General features: G+C 37.6%; 1 protein-coding gene across 1 annotated transcript in view; it reads right to left on the minus strand.

The window, feature by feature from the left end:
* Positions 1-13,608, minus strand: part of TMEM175 (transmembrane protein 175) — a 33,589-nt gene that overhangs the window by 13,560 nt on the left and 6,421 nt on the right. The window contains 7 exon segments of the mRNA XM_021005398.2: positions 324-325; positions 963-1,107; positions 1,109-1,126; positions 5,982-6,065; positions 7,564-7,599; positions 8,921-8,972; positions 12,660-12,757. Coding sequence (XP_020861057.1) covers positions 324-325; positions 963-1,107; positions 1,109-1,126; positions 5,982-6,065; positions 7,564-7,599; positions 8,921-8,972; positions 12,660-12,757 — 435 coding nt within the window.

Consider the following 13,608-nt stretch of genomic DNA (forward strand, 5'->3'; position numbering starts at 1 on the left):
GAACAGGACTTGGGGGACATAACAGGAATCTTTCTGTATCATAAAATTTGTTCTGCTTGAACCCAGAAGGCAGTAATAGGAATAATTGGTGGAAATTGTAAAGAAGATTTAGGCTTGATATGAGAAAAACTTCTAAACAATCATTAGAATGTAAACTCCTTGAGGGTAAGGGTTTTTGTTTTTATTTCTGTATCCCTAGTAATTAGTACAGTGCCTTGTACATAGTAGGTACTTAATAGATATTTGTGGAACTGAAATTAATTAGGCCCAAAAGGGTAACGGGATGTGTTGAAAAACAGTGGGTTCCCTGTAGTGTGGACAACCACTTGTCAGGAATGTCATAAAAGGGATTCTTGGTCAGCAAAGGTAGGACCAGACGGCTACTGAGATCCTTTCCAGCTCTCTGACTCAGTGATGCTGTGCAAGAATAACATCTTTATCTCATTTTCTAAAGCAGTAGACTGAAGGAAAATCCAGCCAAGAAGTTCAACTCATTCACTATGGGGGTTTACATTTTACATTAGACATGCTTACACGTTCTATATTTTTTGTATTTCCATCTGAGTGTTATTAAATACCTCTTACTTTAAGAGACATATTTCCAAATCCTGTCTGATGACAAACCATTAATAGGGGAAGGGCACCATTCGGACTTTATGTTAATGACTTGTGGCTTCGTGGGTGTAGTTAGTCTCAGTGATGCAGTCTGCAACACTGCTATGTCTTAGGAGACAGTCTTTGGGAGTTTCTGTGGCTTAAGAATTCATCCCTTTGCAGCCAACCTAATGATAAGTCTCCTTAAACTTAACTTCTTTAGAAGAAACAGTCTGTTGCTAGGCCCATATCTGAAACCTTTCCATACTGGTAGGACCTGCCCAGGCTTGTGCTCCATTAGCATAAACCTCTGAGAACCCAGGGCACCTTCACACTGTGACTTTAGTGGAAGGTGAGGAACTTACCACAGGGAAAAAAGAAAAAGGAGAAGATGGCTGCAAAAAAGCACAGAGCTGGTCCTCTGAGTATAATATTTAAGATGTGCTGCTTGTAGAAGGCCTTGTTCTCTGACTGTCGGATCTGGCGATTCAGTAAGTATGGGTAATGGAACCCCATAGGTCACAATTGCTGCCTGTGAGGAAGGAGGAGAAATCAATGTCAACATATGTAACCAGCATGCACAGCAACCTCAGAAACAGTATGATACACACAAAGAAAGATGGGTTGCACTGGCTCCTTGGAGCAAGGAAAAACACTGTCTTCTGAGAGATGAACAAGCTATATACCAAGTTATATACACCAATAGAACTAATTAAGTTTACCTTGTAACTGTTACATTTTAATTTCAATAAATAAAACCATTAATTTTTAGATATTCATTTAAGTCTCCATCAGATTCTTTGTCTGTTCATTACCATTAACTTTTCTTCTTATGTGGTTATACTGAATACTTGGTTTTTCTGGGTCTTTTTTCCCCTTTGCTTAGTATTAATTCTAAAGGTCTTCCCATAATTCTTTATATTCCTTATATTTCTTAAGTTTTAATTATACTATAGTATTCCATCATATTACTATGCCAACAAGTGAACCATTCCCCTATTGAACATTTAAGTTGTTTCAAGTTTCTTGCAAACAGAAATAACGTGCCTGGAAAACTTTCGAGAAGATAGCTTTAAAAAATATAATACTTTCAAGGTCAACTTCACTTGAAGGCCAGGATTTCAAGGTGACTTCACAACAGAATGATCACGTCAAAGAGGACGACTATTTTTCCACTTTTTACTGAAGAGGGGGTGCAGTAAACATTCTATAAGTCTGTAATGCCATCAGAAATAAATAAGTTTACCTGTTTCTCTCTGCCTCCCCCTCCCCCCACTTTCTCCCCACTCCACTAGCTCTCACTGAGTTACACTGATTTTTAATTATTTATGACAATTTGATGAGTGTGAGGTCAGGGCCATACCTAGGGCAGCACAACTGGGGTTTTGCCTGGGGCACTGCAATTTTAAGCTGCTTTCAGTACTTTTGTTCCTTCAGCCAGCACTCGTACTACTCTGTTATCTCCCTCAAATCATAATTTGCCCTAGAGTCTGGGGTGGTGTGAAGGAGAAGAAGAATGCAGAGCTTCTAATGATCGCTATATCCTTCCCCTTCTCTCATTAGGAACACATCGGCACTTGAACAGTGTGCACTCAGCACAGGACAAGACAGTACCCGATGCACAGGTATGCCTTTGCTCCTTTTGCACTTAGTCCCTGCCTTTGAGACTGAGGACTTCTGGGGTTGGGAGAGCATGCTACAGGCAGCTGTGTGGTCTGACCTTAGAACATGAGCATGAGAATGGAGGCCAGAAGGACAGCAGCAGCAGGGCCCTGCATGTAAGGGCATGCTAGTCTCAGACAGCAGGTGAGTCTGGCTCGGTGGCTAAGACAGGCAGCTTCTAAAATTGTCAACAGCTAGAGAAGTCTGGTAGATGATCTGCCTTCCAGTATTCCTTGTTTTCTTTTTTGGTGATTTTAACTGTTCTAATCTGAGACCTGGAGCTGGATTCGGGAAAAGAGTATCCCTCTCCCGTGTTCTGTGGGTATGGGGGATTCTGGGTTACAGCTGGGCTGGAATGTTCACATAGCAGCATTGAAGCACTTGGCCTGCATCTTTGCGACATTAAATATACCATCTGGCTACAGAAAGTTTATTGACTGTGTAGTATAAATATAGAGGATTACTGATTGAGAAGGTAAAATTCTAGACACAGAGAGAATATGGAAGTAATAAGCCATATATTTTTCTATAAACTTCCAATAATTTGGAGCCACATTTCATCATGGTGAAATCACTTTGCTGGTGGCTTTAGTGCCCCCTGGTGGAAAAATTAAATATTACACTCTATTGTTTGGTAATAATATACACTATACCTTTCTACAGGCTTAAAGAAGGCAGTACACAAGCCAATGTGGGTTGCTACTGCCCACAGTGGGCAGCATCCCAAGTGACACATAGCCTACCCCAACACCACATGAAAACAACTGAATTAGCATCTACTTAACAAAAATAATTAGTTGAAATAGGAAACAATCAGACGTCTTGGGATCTCTTGCCTCATTAAATACAGAAAGTAATTTTGCTAGTACTATTATTTTCACTAAATTAATCCAATCTATTCACAAATATTAACAATCTCTGCAGTTATTTAGGTCATTTTTTATTTCAGTCATTATGATTTAATAGTTGTCTTTAGACAGGTGGGCCTATGCATTTATTTCTATGTGGATAAATCTAATAGTTGATGTTTTTTGTTACTGAAAATAGGTTTTTATGTTTTCTTGATCTTTATTGCTAGTAGATAAAAACTCAAAATTTTCTGTGTATTAATTTTCTATCTTGCAAACTTGTTGAATTCATTTATTGTCCCCATTAATTTACTGGTTGAGATGGTTGGATTTTCTAGATAAACCATCAGGTAATCTCTGAACAATGGCATTTTGATTTCTTCTTTTGAATGGTAATGTCACTCATACTGCCCCTCCCTCCCTCTTCTTATTATAATTGCTAGTAATAAAAATGGTGAAGGTGGGAGTCCTTGGACTATACCTGTATTTAATTGTGAATGCCTGTTTACTTCATATTACACTGAGTGTTGGTTTGAGGTAGATACTTTTGATTATAGTTGAAGGAAAATCCCTCTATACCTACTCTTTTAAATGCTGTTTTTAAAATCATGGATGGGAGCAGCTAGGTGGTGCAGTGGATAGAGTACCTGCCCTGGAGTCAGGAGGACCTGAGTTCAAATCTGAATTAGACACATAACACTTTCTAGCCACATGACCCTGGGCAAGTCACTTAACCCTGATTGCCTCACCAAAAAAACCCAAAACCAACATAAAATCATGAATGAACTTGACTTTTATTAAGGGCCTTTACTTTACCTACTGAAATAACTATAACTTTTGTCTGTATGTTGTATTATATTGTTAATTTTTCAGATGTTGAAACAGCTTTATATACCCAGTATAAATCCTGTCTGGTTACAATGAATAATTTTTAAAAATATATTTCTCTATTTTGTTAGCTGATATTGTTTTATATTTCTATATTCATAAGTGGTATCATTAAAAATTTAAAAATCAAAAGCATATTTGTTTCATAAAGGAACTGAATAGTGTTCCACATTTTTCTATATCTATGAATAACCTCTGTAATATAGGGATACTTGTTTTTCAAAATTTTAAAGAATTTACATATGAATCTGTCTGGGTCACTTTTTTTGGTGGAGTAATTGTTTAATGACTTGTCTTATTTCTTTCTCTGAAATTGGTCTATTTAAATTCATAGTTTCTTGTCATATCCGTTTGGGAAATTTATATTTTTTTAAAAATCATCTACTTCTTTAAAATTTTCTAGTTTATTATTAATCAACTCAAATATGCTTTTATTTTCTATTTTGTTTATTTCTCTTCCTAATTTTTGAAACTTTCCTTTGACCATTTTGTTCCTTTTTTGTTAATCTAATTTTTACACTAAATGTTTTCCTATAAACAACATATTTATTGATTTTATTAGTCTACCTGTAACCCTGTTTTAATAGGCCATTGATATTCACATTTATTGCTATAAACAATAACTTTTACTTGTTTTCTATTATTTGCTTCTAGGTATTGCCTCATGAGAGTGAAATGTATCTTAGTCTTCTATAACTATTTCAATCAGTCAAACTAATAAATAAAACATGTTATATTTCTGTTTTTAAACTTTAATTCATATATTTCCCTGAGGTTTAACTCCCTTTCAAGTACAGATTGAGAAGTTTTACCTTTGGGATTGTCAGTTCTTTTCCCTTTAATGTTGCTGTTACTGTTTTCCTTTTGTGTAAAACACCTTTTTATGAGTAAATATGGATATTAAGAATACATATTTTTTATCTGAGCTCTATTTTATTTTTAATCTTCCCCTCCTTACCAAATGAGGTTTGGGGAGCTGTTGATATGTTGGAGTCATGCCTGGCATGCTTCTTGGGAATGAGACCTAAATCCCAGGGACCCTTTGTTGGTCTTATTCAAGTGAAGATGGTGAACTTATCTAAGTTTCTTGAACTTATTTAAGTGAAGCCAGAGGCCCCTAACACCATATGGAAATTGTCATACATTAGAGGACTGAAGGATAATGCGTACAAGCTAAAGAGGTGGCAGTAGTAATATATTTCATCTTCCTATTTGCTATGTATAGAATTATAGAATCTCAGAGCTTGAAGTAATTTTATTTTATTTGAAAAAAAAATTTTTTTAAGGCAATTGGGTTTAAGTGACTTGCCCAGGGTCACATAGCTAGTAAGTATCAAGTGTTTGGTCTGAGGCCGGATTTGAACTCAGGTTCTCCTGACTTCAGGGCTGGTACTCTATCCACTGTGCCACCTAGCTTCCCCTTGAAGTAATTTTAGACAGCACCTTGTCCAACCAATTCTTAAAGCATGAATCTTCTCTACAATATCACTGACACACGGCTTATCTGGTCTCTACTAAAGCTTAGAAGCAAGGAACTCACTACCTTCTGAGACAGTCAGTTCAACTTTGTGTCAGTTCTGATTGTTATGATGTTAGAACCAAAAGTGTAGGCAAGGTGAAGAAGCCTGAGCTCAGGGAAACAATCTAGATAAGCAAGACCCACTAGCAAATGAACACAGAATCCTAGGATTTAACAAACCTAAGAATACTGACCATTAGGGGAAAGATTTATTATTTGATAAACCCCTGAGAAAATTGGAAAGTAGTTTGACAGAAATTAGGCTTAAATGAACATATTACACCATGCAGACATTCTCCATTTGTCTTCTTTTTGGTCCCTTTAAACAAATACTCAGGCCCTCAGTTGACTTTTACAAGAAAGGTTCTATAATGATGGTGGTAGTGGGGTTACTAGAAAGAAATAGTGATATAAAAAAGATCATTAATACAACATTTTTTAAAAAAAGAAGTCATTTGAATTAACTGTACCTGACTGAGGCCAATGGCGATGACACAAATGCAAAACAGGAAAATACCCAGAGGCACATCAGGAAAGGAGGCCATTAAGGAAAACTGCAAAGGAAAGTTCAAGTGTTCAGCACTTCACTGAGACACCAACCATTTGTGAAAAAATGTTATGAGATCAGAAGCTAACACCACTATCTCACCCTGAATTTTAAATACCTGTACAATAAAATGCAAAAATAGAAGGGAACATCAAAGAATATCTAATTCCAAAGTCAAGTCTCTGGAACCCTAAGCATCAGGGCAAAACTGAGGTCCGTAAGTACAGGCCTAAGGTACATATATCTGAGAAGGAAGAAAGGCAGGAAAAAAGGAAAAAGAAATTGAGAGGAAGGGAAGGGACGGGAGAGAGTAAGAGAAGACAAGGAGGAGGAAGAAAGAAAAAGGTGAAGACGGAGAAGCAAGAAGAGGAGATGGGAAAAGAGGAGTGAATGAGAAATACGAGGAAGGAAAAAGACAGGTGAGAAATGCCTGTAGTATGGTTAGCAGAAGACTATAATTAGCCCTCAGGGACCTTGTGGCATTACCATGTGTTACCATGATGTAGCCAGCTCATCCCTTTATTCTAGGGAGGGCTTATTTCAAACTGGTAAGTATCCACCTTTAAAAACCTTTGGGAAGGTTTAGAAATGTGAAGATGTGTTGCACAATGGACATTTGAGATTTAGTTCAGGTTATATATTTATATATGATTGCGGGGTCAACAACTGAAAAGTAACACTTGTTTTTGTATTCTTAGTTACTAAGGTAATTTAAAATGAATTACTTAAAAATTAAAAAAACAAACCCAGAAGCTCTTCCACTTAAATATCTTCTTATATATTGAAATAATTCAAAATACTATGATACATTTAAAAACCCACTGAATTACTCCTGCATATTTATATATTACATTGCAACCTAAGAACTTAAAGTTTATTGAAGATCTTCATTTATCTAATAATTCTTTAACATTCCAATGAGGCAGGTGATAGGTATCACTGTTAGTTTGCAGATCAGACTTTCAGAACTGGAAGACTTTAGAAGCCACTTAATCTAACCCTCTACCTAGCACAATCTATACTATCCCCAACAAGTGTTTATCTAACCTCTTGTTTGTACAATTCCAATCACAGGAAGCTCACTACCTTTTGAGGCAGCACAAACCACTGTGGAATGGCTTCTATTGTGAGAAAGTTCTTTGTAATACTGAGCTGAAAGCTGTCTCCTGGTAATAGAAACCCAGTACAATTCTCCTCTCTGGGGCCAAACAAAACAAATTTAATCCCTCTTTCATAGGAATGCCCTTCAAATATTATCTTTTCTTCTCCTCTCTACCATCTTCTTTTCTCTTTATGCTGAACTCCAGAGTTTGTTGGTATTTCACAAGTTTAGCTCTTAGCTGTCCCAGGTGAGATTTGTTTCAGAGTTCCTGAAAGCAGGGCCTGGGTCTACTTTTCTTTCTCCTCCATAGCAGAGAAAAAGGCAAGGTTAAGCATAGTAAACTTGGGAGATGTTTGATGACTTACTTATGGTTGGCACCACAGGGGATGTGAAGTTAACTCACCGTGTATGGCAAGAAAGTAATAATCATCATACAGGCCTGTAAAAGAAAAAAAGTCAGTCACTTGCCTGATCAAAGTAATATCCTGGTCATCCTCGACAGTGTTTCTCTTTCCAGCCATAGTGTATCTAAAAACGACGGGAGGCCAATGACCTCATGGGTCCCTTCTGGGGTAAGGGCAGGGCAGAGGAAACCACCTTTTTTTTTTTTTAAGTACCCAAGGAACTCTCCTCCCTCCTCAGTGTCATAGGGATCTGTGCTCGGCCCTCAATTTTATCAATGACCTGGATAAAGGTACAGATGGCCAGTTTAATACATTTTATATGAAATAAAAACAGGAAGGATAATTCACATGTTAAATAGAAGAATCAGGATCCAAAAATATTTTGACAAGTTAATATGCTGGGCCAACAAGATGAAATTTAGTAAAAATAAATGTTGTTTACACTTGAGTTAAAAAAATAAACTTCATAAGTACAGGATGGGGGAAGTGTTGCTGCACAGTAGAAATGGAAATGGACAGTAGTATGAAAAATTTGATCTAGGATTTAGTGGACTATAAGCTCAATATCAATCAATCATAGTGTACCTCCAAAAGCTAATACGATCTTAGATTGCATTAAGACAGCATCTCATCCATAAGTAGAGATGTGATCGTTCCACTGACCTCTGCCCTGGCTGGGCCATAACTGGAGCATAGTTCTGTACAGCACAGTTTAGGAAGCACGAGAATAATCAAAGGAGGTCAGTGAGAAAGAAGGCACATCTTGGCATATGAGGATTAACTGGAGTAATAGGGGATATTTCACATAGAGAAGAGAAGACCTGGGGGACACATGATAGCTATCTAAAGTACTTGAAGGGGCATAATGTGGATCAGAGATGAGACACACTCTGTTTGATTCTAGAGGGCAGAACTAGGAGTAATAAGTAGAAGGTGCAAAGAGGCAGATAAGAGCAGGGAAAGCATGTCAGATTTGATTTGGGGGAAATCATTCTAATATCTCTTTCCTTTATTTCAAATTTGGCTTAAAAGAAATGATACAACTTGGCATGCTGGAGACCCACATAACAGTTACAGCTCATGCTAACTCCTCTCAATTGCAGCTACAGAATTTATCTTCTTAGCTTTCTTACATCAAACTGTCTAGCTTTATTTTCTGACCGTTCCTCAACATGCTGTGCCATGCCTGGAGCTAACAGGTCAAATACAAAAAAGATGTGTTTGTTAGATCAGGGTCAAGACTAAGCTAATTACCCTGGGGCATGAGGAGTGGAATTAATTCATCTCAACTTCACTTCCGTGAGAATCAAATTTTAAGTTGAAATTATTTCTAAAAAGAAGGAAAAGAAAACTCACCAGGTTTAGTAAGGCCAAAGTATCATCTATCATTCCAATTACCTGGAATAGTCTAGAAACAAATGCAATGAAAAAAGAGGAAACCAAAGAAATATAGTCAATAATAAATGTATTCTCATATTTAATTTTGTAATAATTTGACATTTGTTAATAAGTGCCAGAGTACTTGGAAAGCTTTAAAAAAAATTTCCCTTCTGACCATACTTTAAGGTACTTTTTTTTTGCAAGGCAGTTGGGGTTAAGTGACTTGCCCAGGGTCACACAGCTAGTGTTAAGTGTCTGAGACTGGATTTGAACTCGGGCCCTTCTGACATCAGGGCTGGTGCTCTATCCACTGTACTACCTAGCTTCCCCCCAACTTATGGCACTTTTTACAGTCATATCTTTTTCAGAATATTGGTGTGATGATATTTTACTTGTTGCTAGTAATAAAACCTGACAGCAATCCTGTGAGGTAGTATAGGTATCAGTATGACCATTTTACAGATGAGGAAACAGAGGCCCAGAAGTTAAGTGCCTTGTCAGAGTCAGTGGTAGCCAGAACTAAAACCCAGGTCACCTGACCTGACTTTAGAGGCTAAAGAATCTAAGTGGGATTGGGATTCCTGGAGGCCAGATGCCTAATGCTGACAGTGAGACTTAGTCAGAAGGGGCTACCACACCAACATTTCTGGGGTTTGTCCTTGTAGCAACTCAATAAAAATAAAAACTTAAAGCTATTTTCAGAGTAAGGTTTCAGGACTGGTCCCCTGCTTAAGGATTCTCTGCAGAAGGTGCCCCTTAATCTACGCCACCACCATGAAGGATGCTCTTTAATTCGACAGCTTAACAGGTCAGGATGCTCAAGCGCAAACCTGCTGCATGATGTGCATGTTGGTGGCTAGTTCATACTATCATATGTTTCAAGTTGGAAGGGGCCTCAGATGTAGTTCAATTTCCTATCTTACAGATGAAGAAACTTGAGGCACAGAACAGTTACTTACCCTTGGGTACACAAGGTAGTAAGTTGAAGAACTACGATTTGAACCCAGGTCCTTTGACTCTAAATCTAGCGTTCTTTCCACTGTACTACACAGACTGAGGGAGAAAATATAGAGATGAAAAATCCAGGGGTTGTAGAGCCAAGCTGGAGAAGGAATGGGTAATGTAGGGAAGGGAAGGAGGAATAGGAAGCTCATGGTGGGAAAGGCAGAGAGACTGAGGTGGGGAAAATGGGAGACTAATGGGGTTCTCAGAGGTGAGAGGCAAGCTAGGGAAAAGAATAGAGGGATGATGGAACAGCCAGAGGTATGGGAGAGTCAACCTGGGGGAGGAGATTAAGGGAGTAAAGAGATACCAGGATCTGGGTTCTTATCTAGAATTGTGGGTCCTGGTCAAAGCACATTTATGTAGTATAGCTGCTTCTAAGAGCAAACCTGGGAGCAGTTAGATCTGGGGCTCCCAAGATCCTCTTATGTAGGCTAGCCTAAAAGGTAATATAATTTCCTAGGATTTTCTAAAAATTGACATCACAACCCAGATAGCTCTGGCACCTAAGATTAACATAGTCTAGTCAGCATTCCCTCAAACTTGGTGTGCTCTGCCCTTTTGTCTCCAGAACTAACTAAATTGTCCTCTGTGACTGACTGGAGAAACATGAAGATACAGGGCACAAAGTGACCTTGTATTAAACATTAAAAAAAAAATCTTTCCATATGTAGGTATTCCAATATCTAGCCTCAGTAGCTACGATTCATCCCTGAGATCCTCATCTTTTGTCTGATTTACATTTCTGAGGAATTCAGATTTGCAGAGGAAAACGGTGATTTGTAAATAATATTTTTAGATTATAGAAATCTTAGAAAATGCATGAATATTGGATGTTTTCTGAGGTAGAACCCTATTTTTATATTGAAATTCCATTATCCTTTCAGAGATGTCTTTATTAAAAAATTAGGTCTAAGGCATTCCTTTAAAAACACAGTTAAGAAGGCAGTCAACATGTTTAAATCATATTTATAAGCTTGTGTGAATCTGTAAATGCTGTACATATAATATTTATAACTGAAAGAAACATTAATATTTCATAAATCAAATGCTATATTCAAACTACCATACTAGGAACTGGTGATAAAGTATAATGACTCTTCAAAAATCAGGCTTTTTTTGGGGGTGGGGGTAGTGCTGAGCAATGATCCCATCTAGTCTAGAACTAATGCACTGGATGACAAAATCTGGACAAAAAAGATCCTGACAGATTAGAACACTGGTCTCAATCTAAGATGAAATTTAATAGGGATAAATGTGAAATCCTATACTTAAGTTAAAAAAGAAATTAACTTCAAAAGTACAGAATGAGGGAGATGTGGCTAGATATTAATTTGTCTAAAAGGGGTTTCAGTGGACTGCAAATTTAGCATGAGCCAAAGAGCAAACAAGATCTTGGGCAACATTAAGGGAGATACAGCTTAAAGGAATAAGGTGCTGATGGTCCTCACTACTCTGCCCTTGTTAGACCACAAATGCCGTATTTAGTCCAGTTGTGGGCACTTTGATTTAGGAAAGACATTGATAAGTTGGAAGGCATTCAGAAGCCCACTAAGATGATGAGGCTCTTTAAGTCCATGCCATATGAATATTAGTAGTAAGAAATGGAGATGGTTAGCATGGAGAAAGACTTCTTTTGAAGTATTTGAAAGGCTGTCATCTGGAAGGGGGCATTATTTGGTCCCAGAGGGTAGAACCAGGAGCAACTGATAGAAAATTGGGCTTGAGATTAGAAAAAACTTCCTATTAAAGTGGAACGGGATTTCTTGAGAGAGTGGGCTCCACTTTCCTTGGAGGTTTTCAAGCAGAGGCTGGAGGACCACTTGTTGGCTATTTTGTAGAAGGGATTCTTTTTTGGGTTTGGGTTGGCCTAGGTGGTTCCTAAGGTCCCTTTCACCCCTGAAATTCTGTGGTTCTATGAAGTTCTCCAGAATTTAAGAAAACCACTAGGGAAAAAAAGGGAAAAGAAAATCACTGAGACTCATTCATCAAGAGATTAGAAAGAAACAATTTTGTACAAACAAATAAAATGATTTAAAAACATCCCAAGTTTAGTAAGAGGGAAAAAAAGGAAAAAGCTCTTTTTGTTGGAATGTAAAGGTTTACAGCCACTACATAGATTTTCCTGGGTGTTGAGAATTTTCCTTCTGAGGATGTTTCCTTGGTACTTATGCAAATAATTTACTACGTACCCTTTGTTAATCTATTAAACAAGGCAAAAATACTGGGTTTCATTTCCCCCGTATGACCAGGAATATCAAAGTGGTTGTTGTGTTTCACCATGTTCTCCTCTTCTGGAACTATGCCAGGACACTCTGAGATTGCAATGGCCATAGAAAATGACAGCACTTAGCAGAGTGCCTGGCACAGAGCAGGCATTTAATAAATGTGTACTGACCAACAGTATGCACTGTGTGGGATGGAGGCAAGTTATTACTACTGTGAAACTGTGCAATGAAAGCAGACATCTTTTTATAAGTTTACTGTAATATGTTTACTATTTTATTCCCTCCATGATGCAGAAAAGGATATATATGGTAATCTATCTGTCAGACTATACTTGAATTCTTAGACAGAAGGGCCCCAGTATGTACTTATTAACTTAATTTCCATTGTAGCTGCAAAGAAATGACTTCTTGTAGCAAGTTAGCAAAATTTGCTTGTCCTTTCAGATTTTGGACATTAAAAAAAAAACACTTCCCATTTTGCATACCTTATGTGTGCTGCCCAAGCCACAGTTACTATTAAAAATGTCATCAGGTAAACTGCAATTTTAGTTGCTAGAAGTTTTTGTATACTTTTGTCAAACCGCTGAAATGAAAGACAGTATTATCAGTAGAAGAATCTGGCATGCATCTGAAATTACTCATTTACAAATGACATAATTCTTCAATCATACAAGAATGGCAACATAATCCATCCTTCCCTCCTCCAGACTTGATGGCCATGTCCCAGCTCATCTGCATCTTTTTCAAAATACGGGAAGATAAATAATAGATAAAATCACTCAAATCTTCCTTCTCCAAAATTATGTAACTTATGTTAAAAAAAACTTCACTAAAACTCATATATTTTAATTACTCTTTCTGATCCTAGTTCTAGGCAACAGAGAGTAGGTTCTCATTTAACAGAATTGAATTAGATTGAATTTGCAAGCTTGATGGAGAGGCTGTTTTATCTTTAAAGAGCAGGTAGCTGGATGCTTAGCTGTAAAAAGCAGGATGGGAAGAAGAGGAAATGGTAAGCTAGTAGCTAAATGGGTTTTCTGGAAATCATAATTGATCTCCAAATTTAACTTCATCCAGTAGTTGCATTTTCCTCTCCCTGCAAACTTGCTGAGAGCCACGCCAAGCAGTCAAATTGGTGGGCTTTGTTCATTTCTGGAGCCCCTTCTCTGAAGCAAGAGTGACTAGGGGGTGAAATGACTGCAAACTGAGGCACAGAAGGGGGGAAAAGGCCTGTTTAGAACAGCTGTCAGGCCCTGGGAAATTGAGAGATGACTACAGAACTTAGAAACAAACTTTTCTTAAAACAGTCATATGAGGGATACTGGGGTCACCATTACATTATTAGGCAATCGTGTGTTGAACCAGATTAGCCTAATTCAGTTAAATAACGACTTAGCTCTGCTCATTGATTTAGAAAATAAATCCTATTGCTAA

This window comes from Phascolarctos cinereus, unplaced genomic scaffold (genome assembly GCF_003287225.1).
Source record: "Phascolarctos cinereus isolate Bilbo 61053 unplaced genomic scaffold, phaCin_HiC Scaffold_9;HRSCAF=440, whole genome shotgun sequence".
NCBI lineage: Eukaryota > Metazoa > Chordata > Mammalia > Diprotodontia > Phascolarctidae > Phascolarctos > Phascolarctos cinereus.